General features: G+C 40.3%; 3 protein-coding genes across 8 annotated transcripts; 1 reads left to right on the plus strand and 2 right to left on the minus strand.

Moving 5' to 3' along the window:
• On the minus strand, positions 1 to 13,031 carry LOC105671088 (probable sodium/potassium/calcium exchanger CG1090). 2 transcript variants are annotated; one of them, XM_012364976.2, is made up of 9 exons: positions 12,176 to 13,031; positions 8,030 to 8,437; positions 7,129 to 7,363; positions 6,700 to 6,812; positions 6,287 to 6,462; positions 5,956 to 6,182; positions 5,533 to 5,874; positions 5,221 to 5,454; positions 1 to 5,018 (listed from the first exon to the last, which is right to left on the minus strand). In XM_012364976.2, the coding sequence occupies exons 2-9, from the start codon at positions 8,426 to 8,428 to the stop codon at positions 4,819 to 4,821; spliced, it is 1,926 nt and encodes a 641-aa protein (XP_012220399.2). In that variant the 5' UTR covers positions 8,429 to 8,437; positions 12,176 to 13,031; the 3' UTR covers positions 1 to 4,818. The 2 variants fall into 2 exon arrangements, with proteins under 2 accessions (XP_012220399.2, XP_012220398.2); XM_012364975.2 differs by having other exon boundaries at positions 11,937 to 13,031.
• Positions 13,032 to 13,095: 64 nt separating this feature from the next.
• Positions 13,096 to 17,369, minus strand: Ttc1 (Tetratricopeptide repeat domain 1). 3 transcript variants are annotated; one of them, XM_012364993.2, is made up of 6 exons: positions 15,154 to 15,311; positions 14,796 to 15,091; positions 14,587 to 14,708; positions 14,329 to 14,505; positions 14,066 to 14,251; positions 13,096 to 13,973 (listed from the first exon to the last, which is right to left on the minus strand). In XM_012364993.2, exons 2-6 carry the CDS (start codon positions 14,872 to 14,874, stop codon positions 13,794 to 13,796), a joined length of 744 nt encoding a protein of 247 aa, XP_012220416.1. In that variant the 5' UTR covers positions 14,875 to 15,091; positions 15,154 to 15,311; the 3' UTR covers positions 13,096 to 13,793. The 3 variants fall into 3 exon arrangements, with proteins under 3 accessions (XP_012220416.1, XP_012220415.1, XP_012220414.1); XM_012364992.2 differs by lacking the exon at positions 15,154 to 15,311 and adding an exon at positions 17,231 to 17,369 and having other exon boundaries at positions 14,587 to 15,091; XM_012364991.2 differs by having other exon boundaries at positions 14,587 to 15,091.
• LOC105671087 (endoplasmic reticulum metallopeptidase 1) lies at positions 15,527 to 23,877 on the plus strand. Of its 3 annotated transcripts, none has more exons than XM_012364973.2 (14): positions 15,527 to 15,701; positions 17,170 to 17,722; positions 17,804 to 17,931; positions 18,004 to 18,135; positions 18,212 to 18,332; positions 18,411 to 18,716; positions 18,813 to 19,042; positions 19,173 to 19,353; positions 19,463 to 19,647; positions 19,765 to 19,920; positions 20,000 to 20,205; positions 20,271 to 20,383; positions 20,442 to 20,617; positions 20,695 to 23,877. In XM_012364973.2, exons 1-14 carry the CDS (start codon positions 15,699 to 15,701, stop codon positions 20,857 to 20,859), a joined length of 2,655 nt encoding a protein of 884 aa, XP_012220396.2. In that variant the 5' UTR covers positions 15,527 to 15,698; the 3' UTR covers positions 20,860 to 23,877. The 3 variants fall into 3 exon arrangements, with proteins under 3 accessions (XP_012220396.2, XP_067210291.1, XP_012220395.2); XM_067354190.1 differs by lacking the exon at positions 15,527 to 15,701 and adding an exon at positions 16,175 to 17,016 and having other exon boundaries at positions 20,702 to 23,877; XM_012364972.2 differs by lacking the exon at positions 15,527 to 15,701 and adding an exon at positions 16,177 to 17,016.
• Positions 23,878 to 24,092: the final 215 nt, after the last annotated feature.

Raw genomic sequence — 24,092 nt, forward strand, 5'->3', positions numbered from 1 at the left:
TTGAATTGGTAGCAATAGCTTTATTGTTGAAACGTTTCAAATACATCAGAGTACATAACTACTCTACCTCCCTCCCGCTTTCAAGCTAAACAAGGTATTGTGTAATATTAAATTGTTTTCACTCGGTATATAGGTCTCCTTGCAATGAGAGGTGCGCAACGAATTCATTTGTGTGTGTCGCACATATACACGCATCGCGCGCGAAGGTAGAAGCGCGTACATATGCGCTCATTATTAGGCTCTTCTGCTCTTTGCATTTGCTACGCATGTATTTCAATATACATACATACATACATACATACATATATGTATATATACTCGTCAAACGTGTGTATATATATAATATATATATTTAGAGATCTATAAATATATATATATTTATATATATATATGCGACATTAGTAGAACAATTATTTACATAACGTTGTAATAAGCTATGACTAGATATATATTGACGCGTTAGGATATACTTCTGGAAACTTCGAGTAACGATGGGAAAAGACATAAGTCGGAGGGATCCCGGTAATCCCTACGCTTTTCCTTCTTCTTTTTTCTTTTTTTTTTTTGTACGATACGTGTGCCTTGTAAGCGGCGTGTCGCGCAAAGGAAGAGAGAGAGAGAGAGAGAGGAACGAACAAAAAAGAGAAAACTAAGACCCTCTCGGTTCGAAAATGAAGCGGTACTTATGTCGGCGGAGTTTTAACACAGTTTCTATCGCTCGTCAGTGGCAGCCGATGTCGTTGTATTCGTTGTATGTTCTACTTTCTTTTTTTTTTTTTTTTACGCTACTGTATACAGTTTTACGCCTTATATATCTATGTAGGAGAATCGCGTACGCACTCGTTATATTAGGATATATACTTTCGAAGCTGCCACTGCTGGCCGCGCGGCTGCTGAAACCAAGGAAAATCGAGGTGACGAAGAAGAAACAAAGGAAACGAAGCGTCCGGGATGCCGGCGCGCGTAATTACGGGGCTCCCTCCTCGCGATTACAGGTACACGAACGTATTCGACGTATGCGACGAAGACTGGGATAATACTGCAGGTAGAGAGAAGACGGCTATATATTCGAAACTTAATTAATCAGGTAATATGTCGGTAATATAATCTACGTACACAAAATGTCGTGATATAAAATCTACGCTTATACCCAGTAGATCAACAACAAGATTACGTCTGACTTCCGCTACACCAACTCTACCCCGCGGTTTGACATAGCATTATCGGTAATATTATTATCCTTATTATCGTTATTCTGCCTGCTGCGTTTTGTACAAGAGTACTCGGTGTGCGTGTTGTGTGTGTGTGTGTGTGTGTGTATGTGTGTGTACGTGTTTTCTGTGTCTCTGTGTGGAATAAACGTGTGGCTTCCCTGCGCGATCCTTCGGGAACCGCTGGACATCGTTGGGACATTGAAAGGACGGGCGATTTGCGGAATTACAATTAATCAAGAGACGTCTAAAAGGTATTATTGACTTCGATTACACGCTATTAAGGACACCCTCGAATTGATCGATGTTCGCGGCGCGCCCGTACTCGAAAAAAGAGGACGCGCTTCCTCGCCCCACACCGCGCACCTTTTTAAATACTACTAATAATTGCCACAGATAAATTGACTCTAACGACACCGGTCCCCGAACGATCGCCGGCGTGCAAGCCGATCAAAGGCTACGGCAAAAAGTCACCGGAAATTATACCGGGCAGATTTCCAAACGAACTCAAATCCATCACGTTCCGTTCGTTGATGCTCGAGGTAGCGAATTTCGCGCGTTCCTCCTTCGCCAGGAGACGGATTTGAAGCTCGGATCCGAAAATTTCCCTTAACAAATGACTGAAATTTCAACAATGAATGTTTCTCGTGAGCTATCGTCGTCTAAGAACGCTAGAGTACTTCCGAAAAGGTCGAAATCGATAATTCTCGATATTCCCCAAACGCGTCCCTGACGAGTGCCCTCTTGCTCTCGCTTCTTCCGCATGCGAATGAGAAAGGAAGTTCGATGTAACCCCCCCCCCCTCCCCTCTTGCGTTGACCGATACGGCGCGCTGTGGTTGATCGCGCGAAAAATCGGTAGCGAGACTGGTCCGCTTAACGAAGATTCTAATTGTAAGACGCCATATCGGCGCTTCCTAAGTTCTGGAAGCCGTGCGTGGACGCGTTCGATGCCGCGGACATTCGTGTTAACTCACTCGAATCGGAAATTGCTCACTTTCGACACCGAACGCATCGCAAACGCTGTATTTAATGCTCACATGCGTAATTATCATCGCTCTAACGCGCTAACAATATAACGGATAAACGTAATGAACAAACACGTTGAACGTTCAAATAGTCATCTAAGCCTTCGCATTATTATATTATATTATATATATATGTATATACGCTAAATTTAATCACACTAAAGCGTCTGCGCGATCCTTGCGATCTCATACGGATCGCGTACCCGAATTCGTCCCAATTAAAGAAACGGTGCGTCGTTGTCGCTACGATTATTGCAGCCAAACTGTATACACATCGACGGAATGCTCGCAGAGTTTTGTACACATATAAGAAAATTTTAGAAATCGTTAAAACATACCCACGTTGAGACATCCAACATCATTCGTTTAATAATTTAAATAAATTTTTTTCAACACTTTTTAATTAACACGAATATTCCACTTTTTGATTTTTTATTCTCATTATATATCTAAAATCCAACCCGCAATGGAGAAAATATTAGGAACAAATATAAAATATTAAGGATAAGGAATTATTTAGTTGAAAACAAGAAAATGAAATGTATGTAACGCATGACGAATTAACAATTAAGAATTAGGAATAATTAATACATTTCGCTCCCTTGTTTGAAGTAAAATAATTCCAAATTGCTCTTTCTAATATTTAACATTGACTTCTATTCCCATTTTCTCCATCGAGCATTGGGCCTAACTCTAGACACGTAATTATTATTTTAAAAGTTCTTTTTAATTATCTTAACTAGTTTGCTCCACGTTGATAAAAAAGATATGGTTGAGTGAAACATGCTAATCCCCGTTCGAGGATTAACAGAGCTAGCAAAGTAAGGATGTGAACCGAGATCGGTATTTGATCATTAGAGATTCGACGTATTCCCCTGCGACCCCCTTTTCTCCTGCGAGAATTCCGTTACGCAATGAGCTTGTTATCGATCCCGGTACGCTCGAAAGATCAAAGGATCCCGGAAGCGGAGGTACGCCGCGTTAAGTTTCCTCGTGGCTCGTGCAGTTTACCCCTCTTACCGAAATTGCAACATCGAAAATCGGTGTCTCAAGGAACGCGCAGTATATATAGTACTGGTTGTAGATACTTTCATCGGATAAGGCTGCGTTAATTATTGTCTCTTTCAGCGCTCGTTCGTCCTCGTGAAGAACCAACCTCGCCCTCCCCCTGCCACCCCGGTCTCCCTTCTGGCCGCGAAGTAAAATTTTGCTTGCTCCTTTCGTTCTCGCGTCAGAAAATTCGCGTGCAAATTTTCGTTACACTTTAAGCAAGATTTTGAGCTTTTTTTTCTTTTTGAAAAACATGATTTTACACTCACACTCACGCTAACAAGGGATCTCCTTTGATCTCGCGAAGTTTCGTCTTTCTTGATCGTTCGAGAATTTGTCGAAACTATGATCAAGCCACAGTCGTCTTGATAAATTTTACTTTGCCCCTCCTTTTTCCTTCGCGTCGCGACAAGAAATATTTAAAAAAAAAAGTACAAACACTTCGAAAGATCGTAACCACGATCGGACTTGTATAAGGATCGCGCTTAACATTGCAATTCCAAAAGAATTCCTCGCGCAATCGGATACTTGACGTTCTTAACGCAGTCCCGTAGGAACTTGAATTTCGATTTCCAACAATTCGCACAGCACTTTTAACAGTCTTAACATTTAGCCGCAGACGTGACGCTCCTAAGATCTATTCTAACAAGCCATAATCTCTACTGCTTCTCTTAGCCTAATGTTAGGATATAAAACGATTAATTGTCAAGACGCATTCCTTCCATGGTACTCAGGCATTTGCGCACTGTATAAAATGGCTGTAGTGTCTTTCATCGATTCGAGAAACGTTTCGCACGACGACGTACAACAACAAAGTCTGTGGCTAAGAGTTAAGATTTTTTTTTTTTTTTTTGAACAAACTTCACAACGAGATTAATTTAAAGCCGATTTCTGATTTCAGCAGACAATCGCCGATAAATAGTAATTACACTTTAATATTAATAATTGTATTGTCTGTCCAAGAACTTCCGCCTCGATTCTCAATTACGTTATTTGAAAAAAAAAAAGAAAGAAAAAGTTTAACAACTTTCTCGTACTTTCACTCGATTGTGGAAAATCCGGATTGATTGGACGCGTAGTCGAACGGAAGCAAGCAAAATACTTGGTCACCTTCGGTAGCACCAATGAGATACAATGCCTGTGTACTCACGTGCGAGCACGTATTGTCTGAATTCTCTACGGCAGCCCAGAAAGAAAGAAAGCTGAAGCACGTTGCTCCTAAACTAAGAAACCTCGAGCACAGTCGCGTCGACTCCATAGCAAGCTAATATCGTGCTTCTTCCGACATGCAGCTACCATCTAAGCTTTTTTCTCCTCTCGTTGCCTCTCTTTTTATTGCGCAAAAGGGAGAAGGGGGAAGGGACGTACGAACGAACGAAGTCGCTGAGTATTTACGACGAAACTACGATCGCGCGCGCGCATCATCGTCCGCGATCCAATCGGGCGGAGACGACGACTTCTGCTCCGAACGATCGTTCCGCGTTTTGAGCAAAGCAAAAAGGTCGGAAACGAATAAGGCGTTTTGTCGCATTAGAACTTGCTGGGGCATACTGGGGGATTCATCTGGCCGAAGACGTTGAGCTCGTAGAGCGATGCGAACACGATGAATATCAAGTACCAAATCATCAGGACCACGCCGTATCGTCGGTCCAGCTTCCAGCCGTTCATGTGTGTCGCCACCACCAGGAACACCACCGTCGACAGGAGGGAAACAGTGGAATACGTCAAGCCTGATGAGAACGAGGAATTAGTAAACAGCATGAGCTTGCACGATATAACTTTGCAGATGCGTAAGAAAAGAATTCTAGCGGACAATCACATCTCAATGCTGATAATTGTTGCATTATCCTTCGGCCTTCTTAATTATGTCGTGATTTGAAAAAAATTCAGAACCTTTTATAATGCAATAAAGATGCAACCAAAATCCATTACCTCTGCTAGTGACGTTGACGTGCGAGCCGGGTTGTATCATGGCGGTCTGTATGAACCACGGGAGGCCGAGGCACACCAGAATATCGAAGACATTGCTGCCCACAGCATTGCTCACCGCCATGTCACCGAGGCCTTCCTTTATGACTGCCAAGGAGGAGAGTGCATCCGGCACACTTACGCCAGCGGCGACGAAAGTCAAGCCCATTACGGTGTCCGGGATGCCGAGGGTGCTTCCTGCAAAGTCGTCGCTTTGCTAAATCGTTCTATTCGCTGAAAAATTATCGTCGATCGTAATGGAGCAACGGCGTTTACCTATAATCGTGATCATCCACACCATGATGTAACTGTAGAAACTGATCCAGATCATTGATATACAGAAGGTGAAGGGGTACCAGCTCCGCCATTTCTCCTGCCGGCAGTCCGGCATCGTCGCCCGGCACATGAAGTGGATGGGATACACGAGACCCCAGGTGAACAGATTCCATTTGTTACCGTCCGTTGGCATCACAAGGGGCGACACTTCGTTGGGATCGGGTTCCTTCGCCTTGTAATATTCGGGCTGCCTCGGTGCCGGCGGCTGCTGCTGCTGCTGCTGCTGCTGCTGCTGCTGCTGCTGCTGCTGCTGCTGCTCGCTCGTTTCTTGAATTCCATTTCCTTAAAGGAAACGATATGACGCTCACCGAATCTTAAAGAAGATACGCTAAAAGGAAATGAGTAGGAATATTGGATTTTTACCTTCCTGATTCTTCATCTGCTCGGTGACCGGTGAGTTGGGGCCGGTGTAGGACAATCGATCCTCTTGCAAGGATCTATAGCTCACCAGGGCGCTCTCCTCGGCCGGCTCGTCGTCCTTCGGCAGAAACGGAATGTTGTACGATTTCGCCCAGCGTTCCAATTTGACGTTGAACGAGAGTGCCACGCAGTAGACTGCGTACATCACCAACATGAACAACGATTCCATCCTGAAAAATTCCCCGTTTTAGTTTCGCACTTTATTTTGTCATTAATTTTCATTCCTCCGATCTTCTTTCGTCATTCATCTTTATTCACGATAGCCGACACTCACCAGGATATGGACTCGTTGTAGATAGTGCCGAGCATCACGAGAATCGAGACGGCGTAGAAAAAACAATCGCGGCAGAGGGGCCACCAGTTCAACTTGGCGGCCGTCGCGGAGCACAAGCCGCAGATCGATATAACGAACATTATATTGAAAACGGCGCTGCCAATAACGCCGCTCACCTAAAACGGACGAGAAAAATTTCATTATTGAATTCTTGCGCTGTTCATTATCGCAGATGTCTGACGCGATGTCTGACTCTTAAACGTGAGCTGCGGCCACATTGATGCAATAACGATTAAAAAGTACGAACAATTTGCTCGCGTGTTACGTAAGATTATCATCATCGTGGTTTGCGCCGCGCGATGTTTAATGAACGCAGCGAGGCGTGCGGAGCGCAATCAAGCTGATGTACTTACTCCGATGTCATCTTTGGCGAAGAACACGCCGATGATCACCGTCGCCAGTTCGGGTGCGGAAGAGCCAGCCGCCATGAAAGTGGCTCCGGCAACATCGGGAGACAATCTTAATTCTGAAAAAAGAAACATAATAATGTTTATATAATCAAAGCGCGAAAAGCTTCTCCGAAGTAAACGAATCTGGCCAAATATGTCGGTAATCTAAAAACAAGGATCTCTATTTTCAATAAAAATCAATTAACTACGTTGAAATAATAATATGATTTTTTAGTAAGAATTATCGTGGCAGATCTCGATAATGTAGAATGAAACGTAATATTCTCGTGTAAAAACTGCCCGTATTCGCGTTACGTCAGAATTCAACACGAATACAGAACTATCGCGTTACACCTGAAAAAGAAGATTTTACATCGGCAAGTCTCGTCTCACCTTCGCAGATTCTATCCAAACTCGAGACGAAGTAATCATCGCAGACAATGGCGAGGCCTAGGAACGTGTAGATAGCGACTACAACGTGTATTATGAGTCCACCGCTTTTCCTCGCTTCCGGGCCCATCAACGGCCGCGGAAACTGTTCAATGGCGGGCGCCGAACAATTGGTTCTACGCGGCCTCACAGTCGGATATGGGTACTTCGTCGTGGCCGCCTGAGTAGCTGGTGTGACCTGTGTTGTTTAAAAAAACAAGGATAAATTGAAAAAGTTTGTTATTAATATTAATCTATTTCTTATTTTTAAGTTCATTAGTAATACAAATCGATGGATTTATGTTATTTACAATTATTCGAAATCAGTCGTTACAGCTACGTCTGCGGAAGAATACGTGAATCGTGATAACAACAATATTAATTTGCGGTGGAAGTATCCGATGTGTCACACCTGCGATGCGAGTGTGTTACGCAATTCGCGCCACGCATCGTATGTCACGTTGGGCAGATATCTGCATCTTGATTCTAATTTGCACAACAATCTCTGATCTTGTTTTTTCGGTCCACCTGCGCTACGCGATGGGAGAGGGAGATGCCAGCGTATCGTCAGTTTAAAGAGTTCGCCGATTGATATTCGAATTAATTTGAATTAACGCAACACAATTCATTATTATTTTATTTTGTAATCAATATTGGGTTATTGAAGATATATAAAACTAATAAAAGATTTTAAAAAAATAGTTAAACGTGCCAGTGACTTCTTACAGTAAACCAGCATAACGCGAAGCCCTGCGTGCAGTGGACCGTGAAGTTTCAACAAAACAAGCTTAGAGGCCATTGTTCAGATTAAAATCGAGATGCGGATGTCGTGCAGCGCGACGCAGAACGCGCGCTTGTTACTCACCGTGGTGGTGGTTCGGCTGTGCTTCGTCGAAGATGTCTCCGCTTCCGTCCTCGTCGTTTCCTTCGCGGCTTGCTTCGACTGGTCTCGCACGTCATTCTTCGCGGGATTGATTTTCGCGCCTGCATGCCCCTTCGTTTCACTTTTCGATCTTTCGGCTTGAATATCCTTCCTCGGCTCCTCCGAGACCGCCGATGACACCTCCACTTCCCCCTCGGTGGAAGCGGGCAAGGACTCGGTCGACGACCAGCCGTCGGAGCTCGACGGCATCACCGTCGTCGTCGTCGTTGTCGTGATCTTCGCGGAGGCGACGTACTGCACGAGAATGTAGATCAGGAAGAGACCCAGTCGCAGCGGCCATCTCCTGCGACGTGCCTGCAGATTACGCGGCCTGTACCTCATCGCCTGCGACTGGAACAAATGTCACGAATTAAAACAAACCAAGTGGCTTGACACTAAAAACTTCATGCACTTTAAACGGCGGGATCGAAATTGATTCCAAACAATTTCACTCTTCCAATCAGTCAAGTTGTTGCGTGTGTATAAAGATGAAAGCCAGTAGTTCATAAAAATGTCTATTAATTTATCTTGAAAAAAAAAGAACAACCCCTTCGTTCTTCTAACATTAAATTGCCGTAAGCGTGCCTCAATGGCCATCGATTTTTTTTATTTTTTCTCCTTCCTTTACGTGAGAGAGAAGCTTATTCCCGGACCAATTATATGAAAAATAAATCCTTTGTGTGTGTGTGTGCGTACAAAAAGGGATCTAGAGACTAGTTAAACTGATCACAAGTTCATCCAAGTCGCATCGAATTACCGAGAGCCCATTAAGAAGACACGAGCGATGAACGATACGCGAAATATAGCAAGCCCGCATGATGCAAGTTTCAGTCGATTTTAGGGTCGACAATCACACGTCGCTTCTCGCGGCCTTTACACCGCCGACTCATTTTATCGACGTCCGTTAAATGGCATGTTTTCAAGTCCAATCCGGTATAGCCGTGTTTAGAAACTGTTTCACTTGCATGTTCATTATGGATATTGATATCGCGTGTATGTGGACATACATCTGTGCGGGCGTAAAGAAATCGCATAGCGTGTCGTAGGTGTAACACAGGCGTGGGTGACGTATGTGTGTGTGTGTGTGCAATGTGCATATTTGATGTGTGTCTGTAGGTACGCGCGCGTGTATGTGTGTGTATGTACATAGCGCGGACCTCTCTGAAATAACAAAACCACCATCCGCATGTGTATGCTGTCATCAAATCCAATGCGGCTGGGTAAATCAATGATACTTGTCGCATGCGTAAACTATACCCTCTAAGAAAAGCACCATCTGCAAACGCCCCGCGCTCGCGTTTTCATTTCGATCGAACATAAACAAACGCTCGGCGCGATGATCGCCCGCAAAAGCGTCTCGATTATTCCATAAATAATTACGCGCGCGCAATGATCGCAATCGCGAGCTGCGCGCATACAGCAGACTCGGAATTTCCGATGCAAAAATGCTGCAATATAATTAAATATAATATTGCAAATGCGCTGCAATATAATCGCGCGTGAAATATAATCTCAAACGAGGCGTGCTATTATCGGCGCACTTGAACATAATGGAACGCAGCATAATGAAAAATCGCACGCATTCCACGGGCGTAAGTGGGAGTCTTATTTGCGCGGGAGCTTTTAGGATAATTTCTCTTATATATGCATACAGGGATAATTCATTACATTACGCAACCGACGTGCATGATTCATTAGGGATCAAAGACATAAGGCGGTGATGCGAATAGAGGTAGAAAGTCGGAAGAGACACGATGCGCTCAGCACGTGTAATCTTGTAATGCGTACATGCAACCTATTTACGGAAAGTGACAAGCGCACTCGAGCGCCGGTACTGGCATTGAATTGTCTAATCGCCCACGTAAAATTAAATTCACACACACACACACACACATATGGAGAATACGTAGATATATGCGCACGTAAATATAAGGGGTGTCCAGCTGTAATGTTTTTCAATGACAGACCTTTTTTAAAATCGAGAAATATTCGAAGCAGTAATCGTCCACGCTTACAATTTTCAGCCAATATTACGAGTTTGCAATTTTCAACATTATTTTCACATCCTCAATTGAATCGTGGAAATCTATTAAAATGAGATTTATTGAGCAATTTGATTCTAAAGCACTTATTTGGCTCCCCGAGGCTTCGTTTCCGAGAAGCCCTTTATTTTCATAGATTGACATTTTCAAAGAATTATCGATCAGCTGAAATGTGTAAGCGGTTAAAGGAACTATTTCGCGGACACTCTGTGTATATCAGATAACGAGCTGACAAGTAATTTTCGTAATGCGATCCGCACAATCGAATGCATCTGCTGTAAGTACAAAACAGAATAATGCAAAATTAGCGTTTATCAGCTTCACCCGTGTGCGACAGAGTAGCAGAGTGCTGTTAAATAAATCTTCTTTTTGAACAACAATTATTTGTGCGATTAACATTTACGCCGGTAAACAACGTTTTCCGGAGTTTACGCGAGAGAGTTTATATCATAAACTATGTTCTACCAATAATTATAAATGTAACAAAATATTTGCTCCTATATTCAGTCGCTTGCGTCAATACCGCGATCGAAATTTCGATAGAATTCTGTTAAATAATCAAGCGAATATATTTCATCTTTCCAGGTATTTTTTGATAAGCAGAAAAGTGTCTTATTGCAATAAATTGTTATTACAGTATTGTAATAAAATTAATTATTGTAATAAAAACTTCTGCAAATAAAAAAGCTAATATATTTTCAATAAAATAGTATCTTTAGAGAGCAAAAAATAAAAATCCAATAACTCTTTTTTTATATAAAAAAAAAATATTTACTTGATGAAAGAGTTATCTTCTTCGCGTCTCGATCAAGATCCACGTGCACGATCCACAGATTCAATTTGCCAATTAGAAAGATTTTCGAAAACAACGCGACGTTAATTAATAACTGTTTCCAGAGAACGCATATTCCTTTGCAGTTCTTAATTGGACGCGTATAGAGAGATCGTCGCGCCGGAAGATATATCGTTGACCCAATATCGGAAATCTACCCTCGCGATCGTTCTCTCGCCGATAACGGAAGTTTCGCTACTCGGGTACTCGTGCACTATTTGTCACGGTTTGTATATTACATGACAGCCATTGTACAGTCCCTTTGCAGAAATTTTCACAAGCTTCGCGAATGGCAAAAGCGAGAGAAAACTTTAAAATTCTGCAGTTTCAAAGTTTTCGCTGGAAGTATTTTCATTGCAACAAAGGACGCATTATACTCAATATTAACAATGAATTAATCTTCAGAAATCTGCTTACAAATTCTGTTTAGAGAGCAAATACTTTCTTGTTAATTTTTTCTTTCCTTTTTCTCGACGGAAAATACATTGTTCAACCGCAATTTTGCTGTTCAATTAAGCCCTTAATTAAGTCATCAAACTTACGCAACGAAAAATTGTGTTAAAAAATGACCTAAATTCGACAGCTCACCCTATCTTTCTCTTGCATCTTTCCACCGAATAATTCACGAAGATGCATCGTGCCTGTCAAAGAAGAGGTATGTTCGTCCTAATTATATTTTTTACATTTATAGCCTCTCATTTATATTCCTCCTCAATTATTTATGCGCATGCACATTCATGCTTGCAAGCTATCTTATCTTAAGAAAATCGAATGCAGCCGAAACACACGGATTTACGAATACTTCCTCGCGATTACGAAACCACCGGATCACGCTACCGGAAACCGATGAGCGAAGTGAGGCGAGCGAAGGGATCGTTATCACACGGAAGTCGCGGGTAACAAGCGACGAAAGTGACCCAATTTCTCGCGTTTGAAATCAAAAAGAGCCGAAACTCGGCGCTCGCATCCGGCTTACCCCTTTGTCGCCGTGAATCGTCATCGTCCGTCGTGCTGTCGCTCGTGGTCGAGAGTCCCGCTCCAACCGGAAGACCCGAGAGTGCACGTCGGTGCGCCGGATAGCAGTGCGCGGCGCTGACAAAATAAAACGAGGGTGACGGTGCGCGCCCGCGGAGCCTCTTGTCACTTTCGGCGCGTAAATCCAGCGAGAGAGGAGGAGGAGAGGGTTGGTGCGTGCGGATCCTTATTGCGTCTCACCGTCGCTCGGCGAGACGATGACGTCCGGATCCTTTTTCTCTCCACGTTCGAATTATCGATTCGAACGTCGTCCTCGGTCCCTTGAGCACCGATCGCGCGCAGTCAACCAGATCAACCGGCGCCCGGTGTGCGCGTTCCACGATCCTTGCGACTGCAGCAACTCCCGGCCGTCCTTCACTGTCGCCGTTGCAGCGACGGCCTCGCCGCCTCGCGTACGGCCATCGTGCGTGTGTCCACGATACGAATCCACTCTCTCTCTCTCTCTCTCTCTCTCTCGTCTTTCACGCTCCCGCTGACGTGCGCCGAGAGAGCTCGCCCGCGCCCTCCTCGACCACCGCGCGACACGGTGTCGCGGCGCCGCGTTTCTCTCCCACCCACGCACCCGTTACGGCGCCCTCGCCCCGGGGTGGGTGGGCGGCCAATCGCCGCCCTCGCGCGCGATCAAGTATCCCCATGCGGGTTTAATTATTCTATCAATACCTGAAAACGCATTTAAAATAATTATTGCACGGTAATCTGATATCCTCATCGTTTACAATTACAATAACTGTCGTATCTTTTTACGCACAGCGATAATATGCAATCGGATATTTACGATGCTGTTTGTCGGCGAGGAATCGCGAGAGCTCGCGCGAATTTGACCCGCGGCGCCGCGCACGGCCCTCTCGCACGCCTACGTGCTCGCTTTCGACTCGCTTTTGCGTTTCTTCGCCCCCTCGCCAACCCCATCGACGATGCATTGCTGCACTGCCGACGCTTTCAGACGCTTGCGCGCGATACACGCACTTATGCACCGAGGGACGTCATCGGCCCATCCCTCCGCGCATTCATAATCGTTTCTTACACCCGACGCACGAGGGGTAGGAGGGGATGGAACTGGTGATATTGTCTTCTCGGTGTCCGTGATAAAAGTCACTCTATAAGATTTCAATGCATTTAATCGTTCATTGCAATAAGATATTATATTAATATTTATTTCATCATTTTTTAATATGACTTTCTATATACTGTCTGAGAACAAAGTAATCGACGTGTCTTCGACACCGCTTGAATGTTTTTAGCGCCAAAACTTTTCTTCTTAAGCAAATTTCTAAATCTGTATTAAGTTAGAGTGAATTCCATTCTTCTCTCTTTTTCTCTAAATTTTATCTATTTATATCGACTGATGGTTCTCTGCGACATGTAATTTGTGACCGAGGACGTTCGTTAACCCCAGGTGTTAAAGTCGTTCAACCCTAAATAAAGAACTGTGGCTAAAATTATACACAGCGGTAGTGATACAGTTCTGTATTATTGAAAGACAGACTATATTTAATCTAACGCTGGTGCCAAATATAAGAAGGCCTTCAATATTGTAACTTGCAATGTGCGTTGCTTCAGTGAATTTAAATAAAAAAATATTATAGGATGCAAAATCTAATAGGATGTTCACGGTTGCGTAATTTTGACAACTTCACGCAAATATTTTATTAATATTTATATTTTGTTATATTATTTTAGCTAGGGTATATATATATGTATCTTATATACATACATATATATACAAGTAAATATATATATGTATATATATGACATTTTACGTCTAAGTTTTATGAAAAATAAGAAACATATAAGCTTGTTACGAGGGGTTCTGTTTGAACTTTACGGAATAACCACCATCGGCAGGATTCTGCTGCAGTTCGAAATTATTTGTTGAAAGACCGAAAGGCTTCAATACCATATTTCCTAGGTCTTTAAGTTTACCCAACATTTCTGTCTTTAACTTTTCGTTCCTTTCATTGATTAACGGAGGCAACCTCTGGAAGAAATAATTAACATATTACAAATTGTTGCAACCAAATTGCGTTTTTAACTTATATATCGTTCTATTTTTACTAGGATATACATTACCCTGATTGCATGATTAGCCTCTGTGTGACTAGCATCGATCGTCAATACTTTCTTGAAGTCTTCCAAAGCTTCGTCTAACTTATCTGTCTCTTCATATAATTGTGCTCTCCTTATATAAGCCTTCACATAGCTGGGGTTTAATTCGATGGCTTTTGTACAATCGGATATCGCTGAATCTTTCTCTGACTAAAAATAATTATTTCTTAATAATGACTAGCGGATGTGAACATGATAAATACCAATTACCTAGCATTCTTACTTACCTGACATTTTGCTTTTGCTGCTGCTCTATTCGCATACAATATAGATCTTTCTTTACTGTACGCCAAGGGACAAGTTCGCAATCCTTGTGTATATTGCGATATTGCCTGTGTATATTCATTATTTTTAAAAAAATCGTTGCCTGCTTGTTTTAAATTCTCTGCTTCGCATTTCAGTGTCTGTAAGAATAAATGTCAAAAGCATTATGACAAGCATAACAATTATATAGAAATATATTATTATTGTGTCTGCAAATGTACCTCCTTTTCAGGTTCCGTAAGCAATAAGTCTCTGTCTTTGAGCTCTTCCTCTATATTTTCTTCGACAAAATCTGTACTCTCTACATTATCATCCCCATTGTTATCCTCATTGTGCTCTTTATCTGTGACATTCCATGAATCATCCGTTAGGTCTAGCTTGAAACGAATTTCATCATCCGTCAAATTTTTGTCTAATTTGATACAAGAACCTTCCAAATTTTTGGTGAGCTCCTCTATGACTTCCTCATTTGACTGAAGTTTCTGCGATTTGTCACTCATGTCATCCATTGTTCAATCAGACACGAGTAACATCAACAAGCGGCACAAATTGACGGAGGTCGATCGTTGTATCGATTTGTGTAAATATGTAAATTAGCCGTACAGTGGAAATAATCTGTAATGGGCTCTGAACACTGACAGTTCAACACGTTTTCCCCGTATCCTCTGCTCAATATAACGTGTCGTTCGATTTCTAACCAACGTAGGACTTCGTCTAGCGATATATCTGAAAGACAATTTTCTATATTACTTCTTTTCTCTATTTGTCTTTAAATCTCAAACACATACCTATTTTCAAGACGAAAAATTTGATATAATTACAAGGACAGACTCAATATCGATGACAAAACAGAATCATACAACTGTTATGCTTATCTCGCACTTTCTGCACTTTGCTTTCACTGTTTCTCTTTCTCCAAAGCCTACAATATGCTATGCTGTTGCACTTTGCAAGAGGCGCAAAGTGCAACTACACAAAGACTAAAGAGTGGAAACTGCACGTCCAAATCGGGACGCGTGAGAGCCAATAAACATGTAGCTTTTTTGAAGAAGCTACGAGTTCATTGGACACGTGCAACGTGCGCATAAAATTTGGTCGAACTTCTCATTGCTCGATAAACTTGGTTCAAAGCTATTTTTCTTGTCATACACATACAAATCTCGACGATGATGATGCGTTAGAAGAGTTTGGTAGTTTGTAGTGAGTTTAGTTAAATGTAATCTCTCTGATGCGTTCAACCGAATTTATTATTAGATTTAACAAAATATCGTCCATGATTGTTTAAAGTTTTTGGAAAGTGAAACAAGTTATTGGCAAAAAAAAAGGAGAAAACATGGTAGTGTATTCTAAAAGATATCTTTAAAAGAGGAAGAAAAGCAGAATCCAAATTTTTCTTATTTCTAATTCATTGCCGAATTATCTTTTATCAATCCACTTATTTTTTTTCACGTTGTAATATACAATTTTCCACATATTTATCTATAAGGAAAACAACTAAAAATTCGTAGTTGACTGTTAATAACTAAATGAATATCAATAGGGTAATAAATCTTTTTTAACTTGTGCTGTTTTACATTTGTAATTTTTTCCATCAATTTTAATGTTTCCACCTTATATAATCTTATCTACTAGAGACTTGAAAAACGTGCATCTAATAACGCAAATAATAATATACCCAGTAAACACAAGCTAACAGTAACATAACGTTAATGTTATAATTTCCCACTCAACAATGTAACTGCAATATAACGCCTTGTGCGTAATAATTATATTGTTGAGTGGGAAATTATAACATTAATGTTACATTACTGTTACTTTGTGTTTACTGGGTACTTCATATTCAACATTATTTTTAACGGAATGAAATTTCGAGCGTAGGATGATAAGCATAACATCAATCTTGAGCGCGTTTCGCAAGTAGTTTAAATGTCGTAACCGCATAAATGAACCTGATTAATGATAATATAATGCGCGATATCGGCCGAAGCCGATGTCGAGCGAGGCCTTAACGGAAATACGACGATAAATCGTGATTCTTGTAAGTTATAGCAAAAACTAGCATGAGTTCTAAGAAGCACTTTTATTACATTCCCTAACGAATTCACAACAACATTCTTTATATTCACGCGAGTAAATATTTCAATGCGATGATTGATCGATCGCGCGGCTTCCAAGGCGCGAACGAGGAACGGACAGAGATAGAGCAAACGGAATAGATTAAAATTGATTTCAGTGTTTAAGTACTTTGTCAAAACATTTTAGATTAGCCTAACACTTAAGATAACTAAAGCTAAGAATAGCAATCAATAAAGCGGTGAGAAGGGAGGGGAAAGAGAATTAACAGCTAACGGTGAGACGGACAGATGAAGATAGCGAACGAGGGAACGGCAGGGAGGGAGAAGAAATATATATTCGACGCACCACGTCGTTCCCGTTTCTGTCGCGCAAACGAAAGGCGCGAAGATTACGGCGGGCTGTGTGTGTGCCTGATGCGGGGCTACGCGCGCTATATGCTTCCTGATGCGGCGAACGAGACCGAGTAACGTCGTGGTGTTCCCGTAATATAATAAATAACTCGGTCGCGGAATCCGATAGCGTGGCCAGTGTTGTAAAGTGCCTTTTCTGTCATTAATGTTTTTGCACGTAAAATGGTGAGTCTGTCCGACGAGTTGGAAGCTCGTTGTCTTTTTTTTTTTTTTTTTTTTTATTGCCACTTTATTTCTCGGAATGCGTGCGCGCTGTGCCAGCAGTTTCGGCAGGGCTTACGTAGATCGTTTTTCGGTGATTGTACAGCGATGCTTTAGTTTCAGAAAGACGGAGTGAGATTAAGACAGCACACGGCGAAAAGAACGTCAGCTGGGTTACCTTTCGAGAACAAGGCTGTTTCGAAGAAGCAGGATGTACTGCCACACGATACCCAGCATCTCCTCTTCGTTCTTACGTTTTTCCTCTTCGTGTCCTTCGTTATAATCGTACTGGAAAGGAATCTGCCTGAGCCAGTGACCATCAATACGGAGGGGCTGTATCCAGGAAAATTCGTAGCCGAGCGAGCCCGCAATCATGTTGTGAATCTCACGTCAATCGGGCCGCGTATCGCTGGCAGCTATGAAAATGAAGTATTAGCTAGTAAATTTCTAACGACAACGATCAACAATGTGATCAAAACGGCACACGAAAATCATAAAATTCTGCTTAATATTACAAGACACAGTGGTGCATTTCCACTCAAGTTTCTGGATGGCATGACAAATGTTTACAGAAATGTACAAAATGTCATTGTAAAAGTCGGACCTCACAGGCCTACAATGCACAGCTTATTGCTTAATTGCCATTTTGATTCATTTTTAGAAAGTCCAGGTAAGCAAATTTTACTGTACGGCATTTGTGAGACCTCTTTCTTTCTGCATGTATAATCAATATTTAAATGAAAAACTTCAGGTGGTTCAGACGATGGTGCTGGCTGTGCTGTAATGCTAGAAATTCTACGGATAATTACACAAAGTCCAAAAATATTGAAGCATAGCATTATATTTTTGTTTAATGGCGCAGAGGAAAATATATTGCAGGTATGCTAATTTTACATCACATGATATCGCTTGTGAAATCACTATGTATTCTACTCGCAATGTACTTTACAGGCATCTCATGGATTCATAACGCAGCATCCCTGGGCAAAGGAAGTTGGAACATTTATAAATCTAGAGGCATGCGGCGCCGGTGGTCGAGAATTGTTATTTCAAGCCGGGCCTCATAATCCTTGGATTCTCGAGGTACACATTATCCTGTTCCGATATCACTTCCTTTGTTCTTCGCGCCAGTATTCTTACATCGCTGCATTTATCACAGGTTTATGCCAAATCGGTGCCATATCCCTACGCATCGTCCTTAGCTCAAGAAATATTCGAGAGTGGTATTGTGCCTGGTGACACGGACTTTCGGATATTCAGGGATTTTGGAAAAGTCTCAGGTTCGTAGAGATCTGTGTTAGTCACGGAATACAGCTTAAGATCCTTACAGGAAGCTTACTGAATATGTAAAACTTCAGGTCTTGACTTTGCGTGGTCGAAAAATGGTTACGTGTACCACACCAAGTTCGATAATGTCGACCAGATACCACTGGGAGCCTTGCAGAGAACCGGTGATAATATCCTCGCTTTGACACAAGGGATAGTATTCGAAGATTATCTATCGGACGCGAGTATGCAGGAAACTCGGGGAAGTCTCGTGTTCTTCGATTTTTTGGGCGCGATTGTTATTAGATGGCCACAGTATATCGCCAGCACGGTCAATATCGCCAGTATAATTATATCTGGGTACTCTATCTATTTGAATATGCAGAGTGCGCGTAGAAGTAAGAATACATGTTGATTATTTAGATTTAGCTGATAGTAAACTTCGACCAGTATTTATTTTCTCTGAATATACTCGAACTTCGTTTTCAATGCAGATGTTAAGAAGTCAACGTACATGACAAATGTGATAATGTGCATTGGAGTGATCGTTATTTCGTGGGTGGCATCTATAGTATCTTGCACAATGATCGCTCTGATCCTGACAAAACTGGGAAAAGTAATGAGTTGGTACGCCAGACCAGCATGGTTGTTTTTCTTGTACGTCTGTCCGACTACCTTTATGTCGATGATAGTGTTTTTGCAGATCGGATCGAGGCAGAAAAAAGTAAGTGGTCTCTTGTGACAATGTCAGTCAATAATCATTAGTTTGTGACTTGGATGTTAACGAATAACCGCTGGAAAATTGATTGTAGTGTAGCAAGCAACACGAAATTAACATCAATTGATAATTATAGGAAATTACTTCTGCATGGGTCTTGTATCAAATCTACTGTGATGCGTATGCTGTAATATGGATGCTGATTCTCTCTGTATGCGTTTTATTTGAGATACGATCGGGCTTCATACCGCTACACTGGGTTTTATTCCCGGCAGTCGGGAATATTATGCGACACAATTTCTTTAGCAAATGGAGAGGTAAGGACACTTGTAGCGTGAATCTTTTTTTACATGTTACATTGGTATAATCTTCTATTTCAATTATTTTGAAACTTTTAATCTTTGACACCGCGTATGAATTTTCTAGATTGGAAATGGCTTTGTTATCACTTGGGATCATTGAGTTTGTCTTACATACAGTCGTTTTACTTAGCACTTGGCGCTCTCTATCTCTTTATCCCAATCATGGGACGATCCGGTGGCAGCATTAATTCTGAAGTTGTAATGGCTATCATGCTATCAATACTGTTCTGCGAATTACTTAGCTTCACGGTAAAATATTAATATTCTCAAGTAACTAAATCAATTTTTTGAAATCTTATTTCTCTGCAAACTTCTCTTAATATCGTACAATAATCTCTGTATAACTCACACCTCATATATTTTCAGTTGCCAATAGTGCTTCTAATAAAGAATGCGGAACGAATTATAAGCGTGTTTATTGGGATTTTCTTAATTGCTATCGCTGTGTTAATTTTAACACCACTCGGGTTTCCTTACAGCGGCGATCCATCATCGCCCGCACCACAACGATTTATGATCGCGGTAACATAATCATCTTTTGAAAACTTCTTGCTTCAAACAAAATAATATAAATCTAAATTGTTGCGTCTTTCATTTACAGCACAGCCAACGTCAGTATTACAATGCGGATAATAGTGTTAGATATTCCGGTACAGGATATTGGTTAGTGGATTTAGATATGAATAGTCCTCACAGTGTAGAATCGATAGTGTCTGAAGTAGCCGCGACGATGCCGACGGTCAAGGATTGCGAGAGAGAATTGTACTGTGGCTTCCCGTATTTGATGCCCGTCACAACTTTCTTGTGGTACATATCGCAATCTGATTCACACGTCCGTTCCAAGCCAAATGCAATTGATTCTCTTTCCGCAGGAAAACGAGTTGGATACCTGGACCTGCTCCGCTTATAACTATTCCCACAAATCTTGAGCTCATTTCAAAGGCTGCAAAACAAAACGTCGTTAGCTTCACTTTCAACGTCACAGGTAACGCATTAACAAATTACATTCGAGCGATATCGATGCTATATCTTTTGACTTTTAGGGCCTGACCACGTAGGTATAATTCTGTCCCCGTACAAAGGTGTTCATTTAGAAAAGTGGTCTATACTCGACGAGAAACCGTTACAAGGTCCAAAGTGGAATGACAGAGAAACTTACTTTATTTATTATGCATGTGCCTCGGATTGTGTGCCATATACATTTTCTATCGAATTGAACGTAAGTTTGTGCTGAACTATATTTTCTTTCGTCGCGTTGATGAATTTCAACATCGTCTATTGAATTACGCTATCTAGGTATCAGCGGTGCAGAAAGGACCGTGTGTGTCCATCGCATTAGCTGGACACTTTTTACACGGCGAGCACCAAAGATCTCTGAGATTTAAGAAATTCCTGGCACAGTTCCCACCGTGGTCTGTCATCGCACCTTGGACAGCGACGTATACGTCGTGGGAGTTTTAACGACAACGCGATAAACGAGTCTAAACCATAAAGCAATATTCGACGACAGATGGTCTTTCAAAAATCGAGCGGCTTAATAAAACGGTACTATTTTTCAGCGTATGATCTAATGCTGTGGCACGTAATATCGCTTGAATATTTAGCTTTTAATATTTCGTAGAACATTTTGTCTGAAAAAAATTATCAGGGAATAACGAGAAATGCGATAAAGAATGGGACGAGGGAATTCTCATTCTGCGTTTATATAAATTTTTTACTAGCATATTATCGTTAATAGAGATTGCCGAAACGAAATGTTGATTTATATCTAAATTGCAAAGAGATACCTTATCGAAATTTTAGATAATACGAGACTATTTGGCCAAATGCTTACAACGATAACTACGATTGTTTTTCGTAGAAACATATGATAAGATGGCATATCATAAGCACAGAGTGATTTCATACATTATCGTTCGATTTATCATTTCGATTTATCGTTATCGTTCGACTTATCATTTCAATGAGGAACAAACATTACCAAAAATAAGAAAAATCTTTCGTTAAAATCTAGAATCGAATTATACGTATGAAATAACAATTATGCGATTGCATGATACGCGCGCTCTCTTGATACATTTCATATCTACAAGCCTAAATATTAAAACTAGTTCAAATTCACGTGATAACTTGACTAATAGTTGCATGATTAGCGTATTAAGCATGAGTTATACAAGAGTTGTTTATAGACTGTTTTATGCTTGAGTAGAGCTTACGTAAGTTCGAAAGTTCACAGTTTGATCGGCCATATCTGCTATTCGATACGAGGTTTAATTCGACTATTATCACGCCGAATCCGTCTCGTATGATAGACAATATAAATGACAGCATGCGAATAGTATGACTACTTTTACATTTAGGCCATTACACTTTAGATGAGACGAACGAAACAGTTACTTGAGATACAAGATAATCAAATAAGCATTTTGAGGAAATTTTATATTTTAAATAGTATATAATAGGAGAAAGAGATAAAATTCCAACTATATATATATATATATACACATATATGCAGGATATGCTTAATATGCTGCATTCTATTCTTAAATCTGAATATTTGATTATATTCCACAATGCGACTGTAGCGTACAATCTTAACAGTCCCTGCAACATTTTGTAGAAGAGCTTATGCTCTTTTTGAAATCTTGAACCATTCCCCATATTTCCCTAGTTTTAAGAGAATCATTTTTTATAGAGTAAAACACCAAGACTTGACTATTCTAATTTTTTATAGATCAAAAAAATCAAGACTTGACTATTCTAGTTTAATTTAACGACTTTCAATAGTTCAATATCTTGTATTTAGATGCCAACATCTTTTCTATAATTGTTCACATTTGAATATAAATTCTTGCTTTCTTTGTGCAACTTTCTTCTTAATATTCCTGTGCAAATCTTATTCGACTTGTATTACAAATTTTTCTTATATGTCCGTTGCTGCATAAAAAATTTCACGATGAAGCAGCTTTAATGATATGTTATCTAAGGTTGTTATTTTGTTTACCATGGAAATTAATATTATTCCAACTTTTCTAATGCAATTTTAACAATCTTCCTCTTCTCCACCTCTCTCTTTCACAATTTACAATCGAGCACCACTTTTATTATCTAATAAAATAGTGCAATTATCTTAAAATAAAGTTGAGAAGAAAATAACTAGCTTCTAATTAACAGTTAAAACGATGAACGCTTATGCCTATGCCACAAATTACTCCACGTAATTTTACCGAATTGTTCATTTTGTAACGCTAAAAAAATAATATATTAGGAATATAGTTACAAAATTTCACTAAAATCTTTTGCAAATAGAAAGTCATCTATGAATATTAGTGATAAATAGTACAACATGTTTCATTATTAAATTAAAAATTATTAAAAATAATAGTTTTATATATGAAAATCAAGACTGTAGTTAACAATAGCAAAATATAGAACGTAATTTTAACGACAGTTAAACATTTCTAATATAAAGCATGTTGAAAGAATGTGTAATATATTTTTGTATACACAATTCACGTTGTTTGTTATATAATTTATGGTATATCGTTAACATTTTCTTGCATTAGCGTTAATTATCTTTAAATTAAATTGGCTTTCTAATTATTCATTAATTTTTTATAGTATACTTTGATTATGTTAGCTGATAACATTTCGGTTGCACAAATCTGTATTTACAATTCTACTTAATTATCATGCACAAAGTTATAAGTAATAATTATTACCTCATATTTGGTACGTAAAATACCACGGCTTCAAAAGATCATCATAAGTTGCATCTTTTATCATATTTCTTCGTTTTGCATGTTATTTTTTTGCCTGTATGAAAGTATCTTTATGTGTTCTGTGATTTTTTTTTTTGAACAAAGGTAATGGTAAATCACAATGGTTGATATGAGTAATATTGTATTGTATAAGTAATAGTAAAGCGGAAAATATATATAACGGGCTGTTAACAGGGTTTATTTTATTGTTAGGAGTAAAACGAAGTTGAGAGTGAGAATATAATGAAGTTTCCCCATTGCCTCAATAAGCGAATTTTATTTAACGAGCCTAGCCGTTTTGAGAAAGCTTTTCGCATTACGCGCGCATAGATAATTGTTCAATAAAACTTCGTTTTACGCCAAAAAAAAAAAAAAAACCGGCCAAAGGGAAAAGATCCATCCATCGCGTGACACATATGTAACTGTAGACACCGATAATTCCTTTTCGTTGGCCTGCATAACTCGCGCAGGCCGATACTTGAGCGATACCGCGTATCGCGGATTTTAATTCGAGGGATTTAACGTTCGATAAGCTAAGAGTATCTATAATACATGATATATTGTTTCCTCGTGAGTTTATTTATACACAGGCGTATGTTCCTGCTTGCGTTTAAGTTGCTGATATACATATATTGTGAAATTGTTATCTGGCACTTGTTGTTACATGATTAAGAGAATAATGTATGAAGGAAGAAATAAAGAATTGACGATACTGATATATCGATTTTGCTTTACTCGATTAAACGTTATCGGCGTAAAGTTCTGTGACAGGAAGTCGATAACACCGCGCGAAGCAGGTTAATACCTGTTATTAAATACTAATAAATTAATTAACGCGTTACTCGCGCGAAGGTGTTACATTGTTTTATTAACACTTTGTGGACCGGTGTGTTTTTCGCACGCAACTTCTTCCCGGCATGTTTCGCCATATGT

This window comes from Linepithema humile, chromosome 4 (assembly GCF_040581485.1).
Source record: "Linepithema humile isolate Giens D197 chromosome 4, Lhum_UNIL_v1.0, whole genome shotgun sequence".
Taxonomy (NCBI): Eukaryota; Metazoa; Arthropoda; class Insecta; order Hymenoptera; family Formicidae; genus Linepithema; species Linepithema humile.